The following is a 24,396-nucleotide window of genomic DNA, read 5'->3' as shown; positions in this document are numbered from 1 at the left end:
ATGGTCCTCTACCCGGTGATCCGGAGGCTGCGCAACAAGCGCGTGGTGCTGGCCAGCGCCTCCCCGCGCCGCCAGGAGATCCTCAGCACCGCGGTGAGCCGAGCGCGGAGGGGTGGGGCCCGGGGGCCGGGGGCTGCGGCCGGGGGACCGGGGACGGGGCCGGGGTCTGTAGGTGAGGCTTGGGGACCGGGAGCCGAGTGCGCGGGGAACCCGGTGACCAAGGAGCCAGGCGCCAGGGACCAGGGGACTCGGTGACCATGGAACCCAGTGCCCCTGGGGCCTGGTTATGGGAGGGGAGCCCAGGGAGCAGGGGGCCCAGGGAGCAGGGGGCCCAGGGACCAGGGGGCACAGTGAGCAGGGGGCCCAGTGACCAGGGGACCCAGGGACCAGGGGACCCAGTGACCAGAGGACCCAGGGAGCAGAGGACCCAGGGAGCAGGGGACCCAGGGAGCAGGAGAACCAGGGAGCAGGGGACCCAGTGACCAGGGGACCCAGTGACCACGGGACCCAGGGAGCAGGGGACCCAGTGACCAGGGGACCCAGTGACCACGGGACCCAGGGAGCAGGGGACCCAGTGACCAGAGGACCCAGGGAGCAGGGGACCCAGGGAGCAGAGGACCCAGGGAGCAGGGGACCCAGGGAGCAGGAGAACCAGGGAGCAGGGGACCCAGTGACCAGGGGACCCAGTGACCACGGGACCCAGGGAGCAGGGGACCCAGTGACCAGAGGACCCAGGGAGCAGGGACCCAGGGAGCAGGGGACCCAGGGAGCAGGGGACCCAGGGAGCAGGGGGCCCAGGGAGCAGGGGACCCAGGGAGCAGGCGACCCAGTGACCAGGGGACCCAGGGAGCAGGGGACCCAGGGAGCAGGGGGCCCAGGGAGCAGGGGACCCAGGGAGCAGGGGACCCAGTGACCAGGGGACCCAGGGAGCAGGCGACCCAGTGACCAGGGGACCCAGGGAGCAGGGGACCCAGGGAGCAGGGGGCCCAGGGAGCAGGGGACCCAGTGACCAGGGGACCCAGGGAGCAGGGGGCCCAGGGAGCAGGGGACCCAGTGACCAGGGGACCCAGGGAGCAGGGGGCCCAGGGAGCAGGGGACCCAGTGACCAGGGGGCCCAGGGAGCAGGGGACCCAGTGACCAGGGGACCCAGGGAGCAGGGGGCCCAGGGACCAGGGGACCCAGGGAGCAGGGGACCCAGTGACCAGGGGACCCAGGGAGCAGAGGACCCAGTGACCAGAGGACCCAGGGAGCAGGGGACCCAGTGACCAGGGGACCCAGGGAGCAGGGGACCCAGTGACCAGGGGAACCAGGGACCAGGGAATCCAGGGATCAGGGGACCCAGTGACCAGGGGGCCCAGTGACCAGGGCGCCCAGGGAGCAGGAGATCTAGTGACCAGGGGACCCAGTGAGCATGGGGCCAAGGGAGCAGGAGATCCAGGGACCAGGGGACCCAGTGACTAGGGGACCCAGGGAGCAGGGGACCCAGTGACCAGAGGACCCAGTGACCAGGGGACCCAGTGACCAGGGGGCCCAGGGACCAGGGGACCCAGGGATCAGGGACCCAGTGACCAGGGGACCCAGGGAGCAGGGGGCCCAGTGACCAGGGGGCCCAGGGACCAGGGGACCCAGGGATCAGGGGACCCAGGGATCAGGGGACCCAGGGATCAGGGACCCAGTGACCAGGGGACCCAGGGAGCAGGGGGCCCAGGGAGCAGGGGGCCCAGTGACCAGGGGGTCCAGGGAGCAGGGGACCCAGGGATCAGGGACCCAGGGAGCAGGGGGCCCAGGGAGCAGGGGGCCCAGGGAGCAGGGGGCCCAGTGACCAGGGGGTCCAGGGACCAGGGGACCCAGGGATCAGGGACCCAGTGACCAGGGGGCCCAGGGAGCAGGGGGCCCAGGGAGCAGGGGGCCCAGGGAGCAGGGGGCCCAGTGACCAGGGGGCCCAGGGACCAGGGGACCCAGGGAGCAGGGGGCCCAGGGAGCAGGGGGCCCAGTGACCAGGGGACCCAGGGAGCAGGGGGCCCAGTGACCAGGGGGCCCAGTGACCAGGGGACCCAGTGACCAGAGGCCTGGTGATGGGGGTGGGGGCCCAGTCACCAGCAGATCTGGTGGCCGGGGCGCCTGGTGACTGGCCACCTCCTGACCTGGGCCTGGTGCCAGGAGAGGGCCAGTGACCCTGTGGCCTAGTGACCGGGAGCCTGTGGGCCGAGCGGCCTGGTGACCGGGGCCCCGTGCCCAGGAGGGTCAGTGACCCCGGAGCCGGTGGCCGGGAGGGAGGGCCAAGGTCTCCGGCCGGGCGACGGGGGCGGGGGGCGGCTGGAGGCTCCGGGACAGGTGTGAGGTCAGTGTCCCCAGGTGAGTCCTCGGGCCCAGGGCTGCCGTGACCGGGGTCGTGCAGGCCATCCGGCCTCGGGGGTCCCCGTCTGCGGGCGGGGGACGCAGGGGTGGCCATGGCCAGCCTGGAGGTCCGGTGGCCGAGTGCCCACCGGCCGGGGGTGTGGGGGCCGGGTGCCCACCGGCCGGGGGTGTGGGGGCCGGGTGCCCACCGGCCGGGGGTGTGGGGGCCGGGTGCCCACCGGCCGGGGGTGTGGGGGCCGGGTGCCCACCGGCCGGGGGTGTGGGGGCCGGGTGCCCACCGGCCGGGGGTGTGGCGGGCGGCAGGCCAGGCCGGGTCCCTGTGCCAGGCGGGCGCTCTGCCCGGGGGCCGGCGAGTTTACTTACCCTCGGGGGTCAAGGCCCACGCTCCCTGCCCTTCTGTGTCCATCGCTGGGGCCCGCCTCCTGCTGCAGGGACCGCCCGCCTGGGGGCAACATTGACAAAGACACATGGGGAGCCCTGGCCGGTGTGGCTCAGTGGGTAGAGCAGTAGACAGGTCCTGGGTTCAATTCCTGCTCAAGGGCACAGGCCCGGGTTGCGGGCTGGATCCCCAGTGGGGGGCGTGCAGGGGGCGGCTGATCCCTGATTCCCTCCCATCATGGATGTTTCTCTGTCTCTCCATCTCCCTTCCTCTCTGACATCAATACAAATACATTTTTTTAAAAAAATAAAAGACATAGTTTCCCTTCACACAGCTATTTTTTAAATTTTATTTTATTTATTTAGGTTATTTTTTTTTAATATAATTCTTTATTGTTGAACGTGTTACCTATGTTCCCCCTTCTCCCCCCATTGACTTCTTATTTTATTATTTTACTATTTTTATTTTACGTTATTACTTTTAATTTTTTATTTTATTTTTTTATTCATTTTATAGATTTCATAGAGGAAGGGAGGGGGAGACAGATAGAAACATCCGTGATGAGAGAGAATCACAGACCGGCCGCCTCCTGCACGCCCCCCACTGGGGATCGAGCCCGCCACCCGGGCCTGTGCCCTTGACCCGGATTCGAACCCGGGACCCTTCAGTCCACAGGCCGGCGCTCTATCCACTGAGCCACACCGGCCAGGGCTCATACAACCTTTTCGTTTAATTTAATTTATTTGATTATGTTATTTTATTTAATGTTATTATTTTACTTTCTTATTTTATTTACTTTATTATTTTACTTTATTTTACTTTATCTTATTTTATCTGATTTTATTTTTTTCCTGTTGTATTTTATCTCATTCTGCTGCATTTCTGGCGGGAAGATGTTTCCAGGCGCTCGGCCCCGTGGGGGGGAGGCCGGCCTTGGGGGGCGCCCGGGGCGCCCTTTGACCCCGGTGGCCAGGCTGCCCGGCGGCTGCGTCAGCGCCACCCGTGACGTGACGTCCGTGGGACCGGCCGGACCGGGCCGGACCGGGCAGTGGGTGAAAGTTCAGCCATCGGGCAAAGGCCGCGCGTCTGGGGACCCCCCCCCCAGCTCTGTCCCAGGCCCTGGCTTCCGTGAACCCCGGCCCCCTCTTCTGCGGGTGCAGGGTCTGCGGTTCGAGGTGGTGCCCTCCCGGTTTAAGGAGAAGCTGAACAAAGCCGCCTTCCCCACGCCCTACGCCTACGCCATCGAGACGGCCAAGCAGAAGGCGCTGGACGTGGCCCGGCGGATGCACCAGGCGAGGGGGGAGGGGGGGAGGGGGATGGGGGAGGGGGAGAGGGAGGGGGATGGGGGGGGTGGGGGGGAGGGGGATTCAGGCTTTGTTGTATTGATTATTATTATTGAAATATTTTGGTTAGGAGCATTTTATTTTATTTCTATTAAAAAAATATATATATTTTATTTTATATATATATATATATATTTTTTTAACATTTTTTCTCTCTTCAATTGCTTGTTTCATGAGCACTTCCATACCCTTAGCAACATTAGTACTCTTTTTTTTAAAAATATATTTTATTGATTCTTCACAGAGAAGAGAGACGGACAGAGAGTCAGAAACATCGATGAGAGAGAAACATCGATCAGCCGCCTCCTGCACGCCCCCCACTGGGGATGTGCCCGCAACCAGGGTCCATGCCCTTGACCACAATCGAACCCGGGACCCTTGAGTCCGCAGGCCGGCGCTCTATCCACTGAGCGACACCGGTTCGGCTATTTTTTAATATATTTTATTGATTTTTTACAGAGAGGAAGGGAGAGGGACAGAGAGTTAGAAACATCGATGATGAGAGAGAAACATCGACCAGCTGCCTCCTGCACGCCCCCTACTGGGGATGTGCCCGCAACCAAGGTCCATGCCCTTGACCGGAATCGAACCCAGGACCCTTCAGTCTGCAGGCCGAAGCTCTATCCACCGAGCCACACCGGTCAGGAGTAAAAAATATATATATATATTTTATTTTATTTATTTATTTTTTTAAATATATTTTATTGATTTTTTACAGAGAGGAAGGGAGAGGGATCGAGAGTCAGAAACATCGATGAGAGAGAAACATCGATCAGCTGCCTCCTGCACAGCCTGCACTGGGGATGTGCCCGCAACCCAGGTACATGCCCTTGTCCGGAATCGAACCCGGGACCCTTCAGTCCGCAGGCCGACGCTCTATCCACTGAGCCACACCGGCCAGGGCTAAAAAATATATATATTTTAAATTTATTTTTATTTTTCATAAGATTTTACTTATTTTTTTGTCCATCCTCACCTGAGGATATTTTTCCATTGACTTTTAGGGAGAGTGGAAGAGAGAGGGAGAGACAGAGAAACGTCAATGTGAGAGAGAGAGAGAGACACATCGATCGGTTGCCTCCTGCACGCGCCCCGACCAGGGCCAGGGCCAGGGAGGAGCCTGCAACTGAGGTACGTGCCCGTTGACCGGGAATCGAACCCAGAACCCTTTGGTCTGCAGGCTGGCGCTCTATCCACTGAGCCACACTGGCCGGGGCTAGTATATTTTTATTGATTTCAGAGCGGAAGGTTGAGGGAGAGAGAGAGAGAGAGAAGCATCCATGGTGAGAGAGAATCATGGACCGGCCGCCTCCTGCACGCCCCCGACTGGGGATCGAGCCACAACCCTGGCATGTGCCCTTTGCCAGAATCGAACCCGGGACCCTTTGGTCTGCAGGCTGGCGCTCTATCCACTGAACCACACTGGCTAGGGCTCAATCATTGATCTCTCCCCCTCCCCCCTTTCCGCTCTCTCTACAATCAATAAAATCATACTTTTAAGAGGTAAAATTAAGGCGACGTTTACAGTAAAGGATGGCGACAGCTTGTCCGTCGCTTTGTTACTGTACAACATACTGTCGTGATTTACGGTATCACTTACGATAAAGAATTAACACACGTTGTCTGTTACCTTCTTGCTACATCACAGGCCATCGTAATTAACCACGTCACATGTGATAAGGCACAAAGATAGGTTATCTATGACTTTATTGCTATATAATGTGCTATCGTAACTCACGGATATCATTTACTGTAAAAATTAATGTAGCCCTGGCTGGTGTGGCTCAGCGGATAGAGCGCCGGCCTGCAGACTGAAGGGTCCTGGGTTCGATTCCCGGTCAAGGGCACAGGCCCGGGTTGTGGGCTCGATCCCCAGTAGGGGGCGTGCAGGAGGCAGACGATCCATGATTCTCTCTCACCATGGATATTTCTCTCTCTCTCTCCCTTCCTCTCTGAAATCAATAAAAATACATTTTAAAAAAAAAGAATGTAGCTCATCTATTACCCAATGTCACGTTATTAGCTACTATTGTAATTAATAGTATCGTTTATATAACCTAGATGATGAATCAGCTTGTTACTGTGCAAGAAGCCATGGCAATGAACACGACAGTATCGTTATAGAGAATTGATGGAACACCTGTTTCTCTGCGTCACTACGCACCATCCTGTTACAGTGAATATAATCATGTCTTTCACAATATGGAGTTCATGTAGCTTATCGCTGCGTATATAATACTATCCTATTGCAATTAATAGATAAATGCATTGTAGTTAGTGCTATAGGGACTCGTATAAACGAACGCCTATTTTTATTTATTTATTTTTTAAAAAATATATTTTATTGATTTTTTACAGAGAGGAAGGGAGAGGGACAGAGAGAAACATCGATGAGAGAGACACATCGATCAGCTGCCTCCTGCACGCCCCCCACTGGGGATGTGCCCGCAACCCAGGTACATGCCCTTGACCGGAATCGAACTGGAACCATTGCGTCCGCAGGCCGACGCTCTATCCACTGAGCCACACCGGTTAGGGCCAAATGCCTATTTTTAAAAAAGATATTTTTATTGATTTCAGAGAGGAAAGAAGAGAGAGAGAGAAACATCCATGATGAGAGGGAATCACAGATCAGCTGCCTCCTGCACGCCCCCGACTGGGGATGGAGCCCGCAACCCGGGCATGTGCCCTTGACCGGGAATCGAACCCGGGACCCTTCGGTCCGCAGGCCGATGCACTGTCCACTGAGCCACCCCGGCCGGGTGACATGCGTTGTTTTTAAAGCTGAGTTTGGGCCTAGATAGTGTGGCTCAGTGGATAGAGCCTCGGCCTGCGGACCAAAGGGTCCCGGGTTCGATTCCTGATCAAGGCTACAGACCTCGGTGGCAGGCTCCTCCCCTCCCCAGGCCCTGGTTGGGGTGCGTGCAGGAGGCACCCCATCATGTGTCTCTCTCACACGGATGTTTCTCTCTCTGTCTCTCCCTCTCGCTCCCGCTCTGTCTCCAAAAATCCATGGGCAGATGCCCTCGGGGGAGGGTTAAAAAGCCATGAAAATAAAGCCGGGTTTGTGTTTCTTGCAGAAAGACCTCCGGGCCCCCGACATCGTCATTGGAGCCGACACCATCGTGGTGAGTCCTGCTCCTGGCCGCCCTCCGGGGGGTTGCCCGTCCCGGTCACCCAGTCGGGCGCGGGCTGCCCGCCCTCAGCAGCATGTGTCCCAGCCCGTCCTCCCGGCTCCTGGCTCCCGGCTCCCGGCCCCCGGCTGCGTCACATCATCCGATCTCCGGCGTCGTCTGCACGTGGCTTCTCCCTCAGTGGGAGCCTGTGCCCCAATTTCCCTCGTTTTTTTCTTTTTAAATATATATTTTTATTGACTTCAGAGAGGAAGGGAGAGGGAGAGAGACAGAGAAACATCCCTGATGAGAGAGAATCATGGATCGGCCGCCTCCTGCTCGCCCCCGACTGGGGATTGAGCCCACAACCCGGGCCTGTGCCCCGACCGGGAATCGAACCCTGACCTCCTGGTTCCTAGGTTTGGGCTCAACCACTGAGCCACCTCGGCTGGGCTCACCTTGAATTTTATTTATTTATTTATTTATTTTATTTATTTTTTTTTATATTTTATTGATTTTTTACAGAGAGGAAGGGAGAGAGATAGAGAGCCAGAAACATCGATGAGAGAGAAACATCGATCAGCCGCCTTCTGCACATCTCCTACTGGGGATGTGCCCGCAACCCAGGTACATGCCCTTGACCGGAATCGAACCTGGGACCCCTCAGTCCGCAGGCCGACGCTCTATCCACTGAGCCAAACCGGTTTCGGCTATTTATTTTTTATTAATCCTCACCTGAGCATAGTTTCCCATTGATTTTATTTTATTTTATTTATTTAATTTAATTTATTTTATTTTACTTATTATTTTATTTATTTTTTTAATTTAATTTTATTCTATTTTATTTTATTTATTTTATTTTACTTATTATTTTATTTATTTATTTTTTTAATTTAATTTTATTCTATTTTATTTTATTTATTTTATTTTATCCTATTTTATTTATTTATCTTTTTATTTTATTTTATTTATTTATTTTATTTTATCCTATTTGATTTATTTATCTTATTATTTTATTTTATTTTATTTTATTTTATTTTATTTTTTTCCCCATTGATTTTTAGAGAGAGAGAGAGAGACAGAGAGAAACATCGACGTGAGAGAAACACACCGATGGGTCGCCTCCTGCGCAGGGTCTGACCAGGGCCCGGGCCGGGGAGGAGCCTGCCACCGAGGTCCGTGCCCCTCCACCGGAATCGAACCCGGGAACCTTCGGTCCGCAGGCCGACGCTCTAGCCACTGAGCCACACCGGCCGGGGCTCCGTTGGTTTTCAGAGAGAGCGGGAGAAAAGGCAAAAGAGGGGCACACCCATGGGCTGCCCCGACCGGGAATCGAACCGTGACCTGCTGGGTCCTAGATCGATGCTCAAGCAACTGAGCACCTGGAATTCTAACGGGAACGGGCGGCCGGGGGCCAGGGCCGGGGGACAGGCCCGCTCGGGGCTGGAACGCCCGACGCCCTCGGTTTCTCTTGCAGACGCTGCAGGGGCTGATCTTGGAGAAGCCGGTGGACAAGCAGGATGCCTACAGCATGCTCTCCAGGTGGGCCCACGGCGACCGCCTCCCGGGGACCAGCCCGCAGCCCACGGGGCCAGGGACCGGGGAGGGGCCGGGGCCCTTGCGGGGTCCCTCGGCGGCCGGACCCTGCACCCTGGAGCTTAGCCGTGTTCGTTCCCCCCAAATGGGGCTGGAGCCGGGGTCCACGTGTCCATGACCTTCATCTCCGGTCCCTCCTCCCTCCCTCCCCCCCCAGGGCCGCCTCCCCCTGACCCACTGGTCCACAGCCCAGCTCAGATCCCAGGGGAGCAGACAGACGGACACTCAGAGATAGCCAGCTCAGGCCCTGGCTGGTGTGGCTCAGTGCATAGAGCGTCGGCCTGCGGACTGAAGGGTCCCGGGTTCGATTCCGGTCAAGGGCATGTACCTTGGTTGCGGGCACATCCCCAGTGGGGGGCGTGCAGGAGGCAGCTGGTCGATGTTTCTCTCTCATCGATGTTTCTAACTCTCTATCCCTCTCCCTTCCTCTCTGTAAAAAAATCAATAAAACATATTTTTTTATAAAAAAGAAAGAAAAGAAATAGCCTGCTCAGGGCTGCCCCCCATCTGGGTCCCTCTTGCATGCCCCCCCACCCCCGTTCTGCTGATGTTGGGGTCCACAAGCTCCCTGCTGACGGGGACCAGTGACCCCACACCTGTGTCCCCCCTGAACCCATCTGTCTCTCCCTTTTTTTTTAGTATCTTTTACTATTTTTATTATTTTTTTATTTTATTTTTATTTTTTAAATATATGTTTGTTGATGTCAGAGAGGAAGGGAGAGGAAGGGAGAGAGAGAGAAACATCCATGATGAGAGAGAATCAGGGACCGGCTGCCTCCTGCACGCCCCCTACTGGGGATGTGCCCGCAACCAGGGTACATGCCCTTGACCGGAATCGAACCCGGGACCCTTCAGTCCACAGGCCGATGCTCTATCCACTGAGCCACACCAGCTTGATTTTTTTTTTTCTCGTAGAGAGAATGGAAAGGGAGAGGGAGAGACAGAGAGAGAGACATTGATGCGACAGAGACACATCGATTGGTTGCCTCCTGCACGCGCCCGGCCTGAGACCGGGGATCGAGCCCGCAACCCGGGTCCACGCTCTGGACCGGAATCGAACCCGGGACCCTGCAGTCCGAGGCCCGGCGCTCCACCCACTGAGCCACACGGTCGTGTCTTGCAGGTTGAACGGGAAGGAACACAGTGTGTTCACAGGCGTCACCATCATCCAGTGCTCCTGCCGAGGTAACGCCGGCCCCACCCCTCCCCAGGCTCACGGCAGCCGGGCCTGGGGACCCTCGGGGACCAGGGCCCGGGGGACGGGGGGGGCAGCTCGGGCACGACTCCCACCACGGCCCTGGGATCCCTGGATCTCAGACTTCCTGCCTCTCCCAGCGCCTGGGGCTCCAGGCCTCCCCGGCTGGTGGCCGCCTCCCTCCCTCCCGCCTCCCCTGTGTCTGCATCTCCTCTGTGTCTGACAAGGACCCTGTCCCTGGAGGGGGGCCCCCCCTGACCCAGCACGGCCTCGTCTCCGACCCTTCACCCCGTCCCCTCTGCAAAGACCCCGTTCCCAAAGGAGGTCCACTCACAGCTCCGGGTAGACGGAGAATTCTGGGGGGACATCATACGCGCCTGGATCGTGGCTACGGGGGGCTCTCCTACGGAGGGGGACCCCGACCGGCAGCCACTGCAGACGGGGCTCTTCTCACCCCACAGCCGAGGGCTGTTGGCCCCGGAAATGCCCCTCCACGAATTGTCACAGCAAAACACGGGCCCGTCTCGTCCGCTGTGCCTGCCGGCTGCAGCTCTGTCGCCTCTCGGCTCATTTTGTTTGTGTGTTTCCCCTAATTTCCTTCGTTTTTTTATTTTGTTTTTTTTTTTTATTTTTATTTTTAAATCTATTTCTTTTATTGATGTCAGAGAGGAAGCGAGAGGGAGAGAGAGGTGGAAACATCCACGATGAGAGAGAATCACTGATCGGCCGCCTCCTGCACGGCCCCCTTGGGGATGGAGCCCGCAACCCAGGCAGGTGCCCTCGGCCGGAATTGAACCTGGGACCCTTCAGTCCCCAGGCTGATGCTCTATCCACTGAGCCACACCAACTAGGGCTCTTTGATTTTTGAAAAAAAAAAAAATTTTTTTATTGATTTCAGAGAGGAAGGGAGAGGGGGACAGAAACATCCACAATGAGAGAGAATCGTGGACCGGCCGCCTCCTGCACACCCCCCTACACTGGGGGTGGAGCCCGCAACCCGGGCCTGTGCCCTTGACCGGGAATCGAACCCAGGACCTCCTGGTTCATCGGTCGAGGCTCAGCCCCAGAGCCCTGACGGCGGGGCTGTTTGCTCTAATTTTCTTTTAATCTTTCCCTCTACGTCGAACCTTTTCCTCCGCATTCATGACCTACATCTGAGCCGCACGCATCGCTGGGTCGACGCCCCCCCCGCCCCCCCAGAGGCGGCGACACAAACTGGGGGACGCGGAGGCGACGCGTGTCCGACCGCGGGCCTCTTGTCCCCGCAGACAGCCGGCTGGACATGGAGATCTCGGAATTCCACGAGGAGACGCTGGTGAAGTTCTCGCAGCTGTCGGAGGAGCTGCTGTGGGATTACATCCACAGCGGGGAGCCCATGTGAGTGTCCCCGTCAGGGCCGGGCCGGGGGCTGCAGTCACTCCCCAGGGCCCAGGCTCAGGGAGAGTCCACACCCACCTGCCTTTTATTCTTTCTGGATTTATGTTTTTAAATTTTTTTTTTTTTTAGTATTTTTTTATTGATTTCAGAGAGGAAGGGAGAGAGAGAAACATCCATGAGGAGAGAGCATCATGGATCGGCCGCCTCCTGCACGCCCCCCACTGGGGATCGAGTCTGGAACCCGGGCCTGTGCCCTGGACCTGTATCGAACCCGGGACCCTTCGGTCCGCAGGCCAATGCTCTATCCACTGACCTAAACCCACCTGGGCTTAAAAATATATTTTGATTGACTTCAGAGAGAGGAAGAGGGAGAGAGAGAGAAACATCCATGATGAGAGAGAATCACGGACCGGCCGCCTCCTGCACGCCCCCCACTGGGGATCGAGTCTGGAACCCGGGCCTGTGCCCTGGACCTGAATCGAACCCGGGACCCTTCGGTCCGCAGGCCGATGCTCTATCCACTGACCTAAACCCACCTGGGCTTAAAAATATATTTTGATTGACTTCAGAGAGAGGAAGAGGGAGAGAGAGAGAAACATCCATGATGAGAGAGAATCACGGACCGGCTGCCTCCTGGACGCCCCCTACTGGGCATCGAGCCCGCAACCCGGGCCTGTGCCCTTGACCGGGAATCGAACCCTGACCCCCTGGTTCCTAGGTCGAAGCTCAACCACTGAGCCACACCAGCCAGGCCCCTGCCCTGTGTCTTATCATCCCTCCCGCCCCCCCTCAGGGACAAGGCCGGCGGTTACGGGATCCAGGCGCTGGGCGGGATGCTGGTGGAGTACGTCCACGGAGACTTCCTCAACGTCGTGGGCTTCCCCCTGAACCACTTCTGCAAGAAGCTGGCGGAGCTGTACCTCACGCAGCCCAACGAGGACCTGCCGCCCGCCGAGCACGACTCCATCCCCGCCGTCGACACCTTCGAGAGCCTCAGCGACGCGGAGGGCCGCGGCCAGGGCGGGGCCCAGGGGCAGGCCGACCGGCCGCGGGCTCTGGGCCGGAAGAACTCGGTTCCCAGCAGGATGGTGGACAGCCTGCCCCCGACGCCCCTCCTGGAACTCCTGGACGGCTTCAAAGCATCCAAGGTACCTCCACGGCCACCCGGGGCGGCCGAGACGGAGGACCACACACGACGCTTCACAGCAGAGATTCCTCCTGTCGATCCTGGAGACCGGGTGTCCCCGGGCCCTGCTCCCTCCTGTCGATCCTGGAGACCGGGTGTCCCCGGGCCCTGCTCCCTCCTGTCAATCCTGGAGACCGGGTGTCCCCGGGCCCTGCTCCCTCCTGTCCATCCTGGAGACCGGGTGTCCCCGGGCCCTGCTCCCTCCTGTCCATCCTGGAGACCGGGTGTCCCAGGGCCCTGCTCCCTCCTGTCGATCCTGGAGACCGGGTGTCCCCGGGCCCTGCTCCCTCCTGTCGATCCTGGAGACCGGGTGTCCCCGGGCCCTGCTCCCTCCTGTCCATCCTGGAGACCGGGTGTCCCAGGGCCCTGCTCCCTCCTGTCGATCCTGGAGACGGGGTGTCCCCAGGGCCCTGCTCCCTCCTGTCGATCCTGGAGACCGGGTGACCCAGGGCCCTGCTCCCTCCTGTCCATCCTGGAGACCGGGTGTCCCCGGGCCCTGCTCCCTCCTGTCGATCCTGGAGACCGGGTGTCCCAGGGCCCTGCTCCCTCCTGTTGATCCTGGAGACCGGGTGACCCAGGGCCCTGCTCCCTCCTGTCCATCCTGGAGACCGGGTGTCCCCGGGCCCTGCTCCCTCCTGTCGATCCTGGAGACCGGGTGTCCCCAGGGCCCTGCTCCCTCCTGTCGATCCTGGAGACCGGGTGTCCCAGGGCCCTGCTCCCTCCTGTCGATCCTGGAGACCGGGTGACCCAGGGCCCTGCTCCCTCCTGTCCATCCTGGAGACCGGGTGTCCCCGGGCCCTGCTCCCTCCTGTCGATCCTGGAGACCACACCAGCCGGGCTCACTCATTTGCTCTAATCTTGAGCAAACCTTGTACCAGCTGTAGCCTAAATCCTCTCTTTTATGACTGGATGGATGGATGGATAGTTGAAGGTATAGACAGATAGGGAGATGGATGGGTAGGTAGGTAGAAATAGTGGGTGGATGGATGGATGGATGGATAATTAAAGGTATGGATGGATGGATGGAGGATCGATGCATGGAGGATAATTAAAGGTGTGCATGGATGGAAGGATGGATGGGTAGGTAGATGGATAAATGGATGGATGGATGGGTGGATGGATAGATAATTAAAGGTGTGCATGGATGGATGGATGATGAATGGATAATTAAAGGTGTAGATGGATGGATGGATGGATAAATAGGTGGATGATTGGCTAGATGGGTACATGGATGGACGGATAGATAGGTGGATGATTGGCTAGATGGGTACATGGATGGACGGATAGATAGGTGGATGGTTGGATGGTTGGATGGATAATTAAAGGTGAAGATGGTTGGATGGATGAATGGATGATGGATGGATAATTAAAGGTGTAGATGGATGAATGGATGATGGATGGATAATTAAAGGTGTAGATGGATTGATGGATGGATAAATAGTTGGATGATTAGACAGATGGGTACATGGATGGACGAATAGATAGATAGATGGATGGATGGATGGATGGATAATTAAAGATGAAGATGGATGGATGGGTGATGGATGGGTAGATGGGTGGATGGATGGATAATTAAAGGTGTAGATGGATGGATGGATGGATGGATGGATAAATAGGTAGATGATTGGACAGATGGGTACATGGATGACGAATAGATAGGTAGATGGATGGATGGATGGATAGGTAGATGGATAGATAGGTAGATGGATGGATGGATCGGTAGATGGAGGATGGATGGATAAGTGAAGGTGTAGATGGATGGATGGGTGGGAAGGTAGGTAGGTGGAAATGCTGGGTGGATCGATGACTTCCCTCACTTTGACAGCCTTGCCCTCCGCCTTCGGGCCTGTGGGAGGGAAACATACCCGATAAGTCACACATCGAGCCTGACGGTCCCGGTTTTCCACGAACAGGCCCTGTTCACCGCCTGCAAGATGAAGGTGTTTGATCTATTGCAAGACGAAGCGCCCCTGGGTGCCGCGGAGATCGCCCAGAGAATCGAGGCCTCCGAGGGCGGGACCGGGCGGCTGCTGGACGTGTGCGCGGCCCTGGGGTTGCTGGAGAAGACGGAGGGAGGTGAGGGACTGGGGGGTGTTTTGCCGAGACTCTCGGGAGGCGGGAGCCAGTCACTGAGTGAAGGGGAGACCCGACTGGCTGTCCCTGTGCCCTGGGAGCATGGCCGCTTCCTGGAGGGTGAGAGACAGGGATGGATGGAAGGAAGGACATGTGTGTGTGTGTGTGTCCATGCACACGTGTGTGAGAAGAATGACTCTTATGGGTTCTGGTCTCACAGGGGCTGTATCGGTCGGGGTTCTCCAGAGAAACAACCAATAGGATATATGTGTGTGCACAACATGGATGCTTATTTATTTAGACAGACAGACAGATGACATGGAGGGGTGGAGAGATGACAGATAGTTGATAGATAGATAGATAGATAGATAGATAGGGGAGAAATCGATATTGATAACAGAGAGATGATACATAGATGATAAAAGTGAACAGATAGATGATACATAGATAGATGACAGAAGATAGGGATAATGGATGGAAAAATGGATAAATAGGTGGGTGGGTGGATGCCTGGATGGATAGATGGATGGATGGATGGATGGATGGATGGATGGATAGTGGGAGGGGTAGATGGATGGATAGATGGATGGGTGGATAGATAGATAGTAGATGACAGGTGAGATAAAAGGGTGGATGAGTGGGTGGGCGGATGGTAGATGACAGATGAAAAAATGGATGGATAGAAGGTGGATGGATGGATGGATGGATGGATAATTAAAGGCATAGATGGATGGATGGAGAGATGGTTAGGTAGGTGAGTAGAAATAGTGAGTGGGTAGATGGATAGATACATAGTAGATGACAGATAAGATAAATGGATGGATGGATGGATAGATAGGTAGGTGGATAGGTGGGTTGATAGATAATTAAAGGTGTAGATGGATGGATGGATGAATGAAGAGATGGATACATAGGTACGTAGAAATAGTGGGTGGGTAGATGGATAGATACATAATAAATGACAGATGAGAAAAATGGATGGATGGGTGGATGGATAGTAGATGACAGATGAGAAAAATGGATGGGTGGATAGTTGAAAGCGTAGATAAATGGGTTGATGGATGGGTAGATAGGTAGGTAGAAATAGTCGGTAGATAGATGGATTAATAGTGACAAATGAGATGGATGGATGGATTGATGGATAGTAGATAACAGATGAGATAAATGGCTGGATGATAGATAAATGGATAGTAGATGACAGATGAGATAAATGGCTGGATGATAGATGAATGGATAGTAGATGACAGATGAGATAAATGGATGGATGGATAGATGGATAGTAGATGACAGATGAGATAAATGGATGGATGGATGGATGGATGGGCAGTAGATGACAGATGAGATAAATGGATGGATGGATGGATGGATGGATGGGCAGTAGATGACAGATGAGATAAACGGATGGATGGATAGTAGATGACAGATGAGATAAATGGATGGATGGATGAACGGACAGTAGATGACAGATGAGATAAATGGATGGATGGATAGATGGATAGTAGATGACAGATGAGATAAATGGATGGATGGATGGATGGATGGACAGTAGATGACAGATGAGATAAACGGATGGATGGATAGTAGATGACAGATGAGATAAATGGATGGATGGATGAACGGACAGTAGATGACAGATGAGATAAATGGATGAATGGATGGATAGGTAGGTGGATGGGTGGGTTGATAGATAATTAAAGGTGTAGATGGATGGATGGATGGATGGAGAGATGGATACATTGGTAGGTAGAAATGGTGGGTAGATGGATAGATACATAATAAATGACAGATGAGAAAAATGGATGAATGGATGGATAGAAGACAGATGAGATAAATGGATGGATGGATGGATGGTTGGTAGATGACAGACGAGAAAAATGGATGGGTGAATAGTTGAAAGCGTAGATAAGTGGGTTGATGGATGGGTAGATAGGTAGGTAGAAATAGTAGGTAGATAGATGGATTAATAGTGACAAATGAGATGGATGGATGGGTTGATGGCTAGTAGATAACAGATGAGATAAATGGATGGATGGATGGATACATAGTGGATGACAGATGAGATATAAATAAATGGATGGAGGGATGGATGGATGGATGGACGGATGGACAGATGACAGTTGAGATAAATGGATGGATGGATGGATGGATGGATGGATGGACAGACAGACAGTAGATGACAGATGAGATAAATGGATGGATGGATGGACGGACAGTAGATGACAGATGAGATGGATGGATGGATGGATGGACGGACAGTAGATGACAGATGAGATAAATGGATGGATGGATGGACGGACAGTAGATGACAGATGAGATAAATGGATGGATGGATGGATGGACGGACAGACGGTAGATGACAGATGAGATATAAATGGATGGATGGATGGACGGACAGACGGACAGTAGATGACAGATGAGATATAAATGGATGGATGGATGGACGGACAGTATATGACAGATATAAATAAGTGGATGGAGGGATGGATGGACGGATGGACAGTAGATGACAGATGAGATAAATGGATGGATGGATGGACGGACGGACAGATGACAGATGAGATATAAATGGATGGATGGATGGACGGACGGATGGTAGATGACAGATATAAATAAATGGATGGAGGGATGGATGGACGGACGGACAGTAGATGACAGATGAGATAAATGGACGGATGGACAGTAGATGACAGATGAGATATAAATAAATGGATGGACGGATGGACGGACAGTAGATGACAGATGAGATACAAATAAATGGATGGATGGATGGACGGAGGACGGATAGATGACAGATGAGGTAAATAAATGGATGGAGGGATGGATGGATGGACGGACGGACAGTAGATGACAGATGAGATAAATGGATGGATGGACTGACAGTAGATGACAGATGAGATAAATGGATGGATGGACGGACGGACAGTAGATGACAGATGAAATATAAATGGATGGATGGATGGACGGATGGACGGACAGTAGATGACAGATGAGATATAAATAAATGGGTGGAGGGATGGTGGGGGAGGGTGGGAGGATGGGAACGTGTTTGCTGGGTTGACCTGAACTCTCGGGCACGGTCTCTGAGCAGGGGGCTCAGGATGGTGCCTGGGAAGTAGGGGGGGGGGGCGACGTCCCCAGGCCGGGAGAGGCAGCCAGGACCCCTGTCCCTTCAGGGTACAGCAACTCCCAGCTGGCCAGCCTGTACCTGCCCTCGGGCGGCAAGTACTCCCTGCACCCCCTCATCGTCTACCAGGACGAGCACACCTGGGACTTCTTCACGGACCTGGAGTCCGCCGTCCGCGAGGGGACCAGCCGGCACCGCGGGGCCCAGGGGAGGACGGTGGACAGCCTGTTCCAGGTACCCCGATGGGGCCTTCCTCTCCCCGCACTGGCCGCCACGAGGGCTAGTGTTGGGGGGCCCTGGGGCTCGGGTGCTGGCTGGGCCCGGCTCCAGGCGTTGGTGGGTGTCCGGCCCCGGAAGGAGGATCCCTCGGGAAGGGGCGCGGCAGATCGGGCACCATGGTTCCTGCGAGCAGTTCCCTTGTCGGGACCCCACATTTCCAAGCCCCTCGTGCCCCCCCAGCCCCCCAGCCCCTCGGTCCAGGGAGCCTCGTTGGGGGTGCCGTGCAGGACAGGATGGCTGTGTGTGCCGTGGGGGCCGTCCCGGTGAGGGCCGCGGTGTGCGGCCGCACGGACAGGACGGGGCTCCGGGGGGCGCGGCTGTTCCCAGCCGGGTTTGCGAGGCCGGAGCGCACGGGGGTCCGTCGGGTTCTGAGGGAGGGTGATGGAGCGCGCGGCTAGGCCGCCTGTGGGGCAGAGGGACAGACAGACGGGCAGACAGACAGGGACAGAGACAGAGAGAGGGCCAGACAGACACACAGAGAGGGACAGACAGACACAGAAAGAAATTCACCGAGGGACACAGACAGATACAAGGGGACAGACAGAGGGACAGACAGAGGGACCCTGAGCAGAGGCTGAGGCTGGGGGAGCGCTCAGAACACGCCCTGTGAGGCCCAAGGGGGAGACAGACAGACGGACAGGGAGGGAGGGAGGCTGAGAATGGAAACGCAAAGCTGCCCTGAGCGCCCCCAGAGGTGCTGGTGAGGTGGTGGGGGGCTGTCCCTCCATCCTGGCTGTGAGGAGAGTCTGCCCCCCCCCCCACACACTGCCCCAGGCCTTGGTGACGCTCGGGGGTGTTACCAGGCAGATTTGAATGGACTTGCCCTCTCCCCGGGACCACGACCCCAAAGCCAGGCTGAGCCCCTCCTCCCAGCCCAGCGCCCCACCCCGCGAGCCCCCAGGCCCCCAGCTCCGGGGACATCGGGGCCAGGCCAGGTGGGGGTGCCTGCGTCCCCACAGCGGAAAGGAGGAGGGAGGTGACAGCCCCACAGCTCTGCCTAAGGGTTTTCCCTGCGCCCGCCCCCCCCCCCCCGCCCCACACCCCCTCCCCCGTCACCTGCACGCCCGCACCCACACCTCCCGTCGCCCGCACGCCCCGGCTGAGACCCTGCTCCGCTCAGGACTGCTTCTACCAGAGCCAGGACCGGAGGCTGCAGTTCCTGAGGGCCATGCACAGCCTCAGCAAGCTGACCGCCCGCCAGGTGGCCACGGCCTTCGACCTGTCCCGGTTCACCTCCGCCTGCGACCTGGGAGGTGGGTCCGCCCCCCCGGGAACCGGGCCCGCAGCCGGCCAGGCCCCGGCCTTCGCTTCCTTCCTTCCGTTGGTTCTGAACCTGTTCGTATGGGTCTCAGAGAGGAAGGGAGAGGGAGAGAGAGAGAGAAACACCCATGATGAGAGAGAACCATGGACCGGCCGCCTCCTGCACGCCCCCCACTGGGGATCGAGCCCGCAATCCGGGCCTGTGCCCTTGACCCGGACTCGAACCCGGGACCCCTGGTTCCTAGGAGCCACCCGGCTGGCTGGGCGGGGGGGAGGGGGGTGTGTCATGGGATTGGGGTCCCAAGACGACTCCTGAGCGGCCACCTTACATTCTTTTTTTGAGCATTTTTATGAGTTTATTTGACCCAAACTGACAACACAGGCTGGGGGGCAAGGCCTCCATGGCCCGCCCCCCCCCTTCCATTTTCCCCTCCTCTGCACACACCCCGTTCGGTGGCCCAGAGGGGCTGCTGTGGCACCGGCCATCGCGTCTGCGTCCCCCGGCAGGGAGGGGAAGGGCAGGTGACGGCCCCCATGGCTCTGCCCTGAGGATTCCCCCGGGCGCCGTGCCCGCCCCCACCCCGCACCCGGGTCACTCGCCAGCCTGCATTGCTTTTTCCGCCGCTCACGGCGCCGGCCCCGACTCACGGTTAGAGCCTTGGTTCTGCCGAGGCCGGACTGAGGAGCCTCACCGCGGGTGCTGGTGCCAGGACGGTCGGTCGGTGATGGAGCGTGTGTGTGCGTGTGTGTGCGTGTGTGTGCGTGTCCACCCACAGGCTGCACGGGAACCCTCGCCCAGGAGCTCGCCCGGGCGTACCCCGGCCTGAAGGTGACCGTGTTTGACCTTCCGGAGGTCATCGAGGACGTCTCGGGGTTCCAGCCCGACCGCGCACGGGCTCCGCGGGTCAGCTTCGTGCCAGGTAAGGTCCCGCGGCCTCACGTCGGCTCAGCCCTGGGCCGACCGCGGGCACCGAGTGTGTCTGTGTGTGTCTGTGTGTGTGTGTGTGTCTCTGAGTGTGTGCAGCTGTGTCTGTGTGTCTGCAGGGCGTGTGCGTGCTGCCTGTGTCTCTCTGAGCATGTGGCGTGCGCACCTCCGTCTGTACATGGTCCCTCCGTGTCCTAGAGCGATGGGTCCCATGACCCCCTCAGGTGCCACAATCCTCGGAGCTCGGGTCCCTCATGTAAAGTGCCTTCGCGTTTGCACAGAACGCCCACACCCTCCTCCCGTGGACTGGAAAACAATGCTATGCTGTGCAGGCAGCCTTCCTGGCCCGACCGCGTGGCTACAATGTAACACTTGCTAATTCCGTGGCCGACCACATGGTAACAATGTAACACTTGCTAATTCCGTGGCCGACCGCATGGCAACAATGTAACACTTGCTAATTCCGTGGCCGACCGCATGGCAACAATGTAACACTTGCTAATTCCGTGGACGACCGCATGGCAACAATGTAACACTTGCTAATTTGTGGACGACCGCATGGCAACAATGTAACAATTGCTAATTCCGTGGCCGACCGTGTGATAACAATGCAACACTTGCTAATTCCGTGGCCGACTGCATGGCTACAATGTAACACTTGCTAATTTGTGGCCGACCGCATGGCAACAATGTAACACTTGCTAATTCCGTGTCCGCCCGCATGGCTACAATGTAACACTTGCTAATTCCGTGGCCGACCACATGGCAACAATGTAACACTCGCTAATTCCGTGGCCGACCGCGTGGTAACAATGTAACACTTGCTAATTCCGTGGCCAACCACGTGGCAACAATGTAACACTCGCTAATTCCGTGGCCGACCACGTGGTAACAATGTAACACTTGCTAATTCCGTGGCCGACCACGTGGTAACAATGTAACACTTGCTAATCCCGTGGCCGACTGCATGGTAACAATGTAACACTTGCTGAAACCATGGCCGACCGCATGGCTACAATGTAACACTTGCTCACACTGTGGCCTGACCGCATGGTAACAATGTAACACTTGCTGACGCCGTGGCAGCTGTGTAACTTTTTCAAATAGGTTTTCTGGGTATTGGTTTTGTCCGGCCGGGAAAACCACACAAAACCACGCAACTGGGGCACCTTAAAATCCACATTCGTCCTCTCCGCCCTGGAGACCAGGCGTCTGAGGTCCAGGGGTCCCAGGGCTGATCCCTCTGGAGGCTCCAAGGAGGGTGCCCCCTGCATCCCCCAGCTCCTGGGGCTCCAGGCCTCCCCGGGCTGGTGGCCGCCTCCCTCCCGCCTCCGCCTCCCTCTGTCTCCACGTGGCTGCTCCTCTGTGTCTGCGTCTCCTCTTCTGTGTCTCACGAGGACCCTGTCCCTGGAGGGAGGACCCCCCGACCCAGGACGGCCTCGTCTCTGAGCTTCACCCCATCCCGTCTGCAATGGCGCTGGTTCTGTTCCCAGGTCCAGGGTTAGGACGTGGACACGGCTTTTGGGGGCGGCAAACCCCACTAGAAGCAGCCCCCCTTTTGCATCTAGGTTCCCAGGGTGGTGCCTGGGTCCCTGACGGACTGGTCCCTGCATTTTGTCTTGAAACCAGGCGACTTTTTCCAAGACAGCCTCCCGGAGGCCGACCTGTACATCCTTTCCAGAATCCTCCGCGATTGGCCGGATGACAAGGCCCACGCGTTGCTGAGCCGGATCTCGGGCAGCTGCAAACCAGGTGAGACTGGGTCCCACAGTTTCTTTTCTTAAAACCGTTGTCTTCTCTTTTTTTAAAATATATTTTTATTGATTTCGGAGAGGAAGGGAGAGGGAGAGAGAGAAACATCCGTGATGAGAGAGAATCATGGACCGGCCGCCTCCTGCACGCCCCCCACTGGGGATGGAGCCCGCAACCCGGGCCTGTGCCCTTGACCGGGAGTCGAACCCTGACCTCCCGGTTCCTAGGTCGACGCTCACCACTGAGCCACACACACTGCTCAGAGCTCTCACTGACTCCCCACATCCTCAGAGCACGGGGGGCAGACAGACACGCACACGTGCACACACTCGCACAGAGAAACACACACGTACATTCGCTGCTCAGAGTCGTCATACCGAGTCCCCACCCTCGTCAGTGCACAGGAGGCAGACACACACACACGTGCGCACACACTTATACACACACACACTACTTCTTGGAGCCTTCCACCAGGTCCCTCCATCATCGGTGCTCAGGAGGCACACACAGACACTCTCACACTCACTGGCACACACACTCACTGATACACACTCGCCCACACGCGCGCACACACACTCTCGCACACACACACGCACACATACACACTCGCACACACACAACACGCACACACACTCACACGCACACACTTGCACACATACGCACACACGCTCACACATACACATACGCACACACTTGCACACACACTCACACGCACACACACACATACACACTCGCGCGCACACACTCTCGCACACATACGCACACACACTCGCACATACACTCACACACACGCACACATACGCACATACGCACACTCGCACCCACTGCACTCCTCGGAGCTGGCGCTCGCCTCCCCCCCAGCTCACCCTCCTGTGCCCCGTGCGGGGCGGGTGCTCACCTGCTCCCAGCAGCTGGGGCCCAGGTTTCCCGCCCCCCCCCCCCCCATGAGGCTCACGGAGGCTCCTCCCTACAGTGGGAATCCCTGTTCCCCACACGGTGAGCCCCCTCGGGGAGCCCGTACAGGAACCCGTGGAGGGAGGACCAGGCACCCCCCACGCCCTGCTCCTGGGATTTCTGCCTCTTCACCCCCCATTTCTCTCTGTCTTCCTGCTCACTGTGTCTGTCCGTCCCTCGGTCTCTGCCTCTCTTGTCTGCCTCTCCCTCCCTCCCTCCCTCCCTCCCTCCGTCTCCTGGTCCCCAGCCCGGCCAGCACTGTCCGCAGCCTGTCCCCTATGCTTCTAACCTCGGTCCCCATCAGCATGGACACCCCCCCCCAGGACCTCCACACCCCCAGCCCCCCCACCCCCACCCCCGCGCTGGGCCAGGACCCCAGCGGCTGCTCTTGTGCCGCAGGCGGCTGCCTGCTGGTGGCAGAGACGGTGCTGGACGAGCAGAAGCGGGCGGCGCGGCCGGGGCTGCTGCAGTCGCTGGACCTGCTGGTGCAGTCGTGGGGCCAGGAGCGCAGCCTGGGCGAGTACGGGCGCCTGCTGCAGGCCCACGGCTTCGAGATCGTGGGGGCCGCGCGCACGGGGACCATCGTGGACGTCATCCTGGCCACGCGCACCGCGCCCTGAGCCCCCCCAGCCTGCCCTCAGCCCCACCCAGCCTGCCCTCAGGCCCCCCAGCCTGCCCTGAGCCCCCCAGCCTGCCCTGAGCCCCCCAGCCTGCCCTCAGCCCCACCCAGCCTGCCCTCAGGCCCACCCAGCCTGCCCTCAGCCCCACCCAGCCTGCCCTCAGGCCCCCCAGCCTGCCCTGAGCCCCCCAGCCTGCCCTCAGCCCCCCAGCCTGCCCTCAGCCCCCCCCAGCCTGCCCTCAGCCCCCCAGCCTGCCCTCAGCCCCCCAGCCTGCCCTTAGCTCCCCCAACCTGCCCTGAGTTCCCCCAGCCTGCCCTGAGCCCCCCAGGCTGCCCTTAGCCCCCCCCAGCCTGCCCTGAGCCCCCCAGGCTGCCCTTAGCCCCCCCAGCCTGCCCTGAGCCCCCCAGGCTGCCCTTAGTGCCCCCCCCAGCCTGCCCTGAGTTCCCCCCAGCCTGCCCTGAGCCCCCCAGGCTGCCCTTAGCCCCCCAGGCTGCCCTTAGCCCGCCCCCCTAGCCTGCCCTGAGTTCCCCAGCCTGCCCTGAGTTCCCCCAGCCTGCCCTCAGCCCCCCCAGCCTGCCCTGAGCCCCCCAGCCTGCCCTCAGCCCCCCAGCCTGCCCTGAGTTCCCCAACCTGCCCATCACAGGCACAGGCTCCCGGAGGGACAGGACGTAGACAGAAGGGGTGGTGAGCTCCGCGTGGGGCTGGACACCCAGTGGCTGCACCGGGAGAGGCCAGCCCAGCCCAGGTCCCTCCCTCCACCGTCCCAGCCCTGACCTCTGACCTCTGCCCTGACCTCGCCCGGCAGGTGGCCACCTGCCCCGGGTGCCCCTCAGCGGGTGCCGCCTCCTCGCTGCCCTGGCCA

At 57.9% G+C, this 24,396-nt stretch overlaps 1 protein-coding gene across 1 annotated transcript; it reads left to right on the top strand.

Moving 5' to 3' along the window:
- On the top strand, positions 1 to 23,611 carry LOC308511445 (putative bifunctional dTTP/UTP pyrophosphatase/methyltransferase protein; the record flags this gene model as incomplete). The annotated part of the gene is made up of 13 exons (XM_081081485.1): positions 1 to 93; positions 3,898 to 4,029; positions 7,161 to 7,208; positions 8,671 to 8,735; positions 9,913 to 9,974; positions 11,253 to 11,361; positions 12,155 to 12,509; positions 14,461 to 14,623; positions 17,794 to 17,978; positions 19,144 to 19,276; positions 20,060 to 20,203; positions 21,838 to 21,960; positions 23,314 to 23,611. The coding sequence occupies 13 exons, from the start codon at positions 1 to 3 to the stop codon at positions 23,532 to 23,534; spliced, it is 1,833 nt and encodes a 610-aa protein (XP_080937611.1). The 3' UTR covers positions 23,535 to 23,611.
- Positions 23,612 to 24,396: the final 785 nt, after the last annotated feature.

This window comes from Myotis nattereri, assembly GCF_964212035.1.
Source record: "Myotis nattereri genome assembly, chromosome: X".
Taxonomy (NCBI): Eukaryota; Metazoa; Chordata; class Mammalia; order Chiroptera; family Vespertilionidae; genus Myotis; species Myotis nattereri.
Note: the sequence above shows the minus strand (reverse complement) of the source record. Positions and strands in the feature narration are given on the sequence as shown.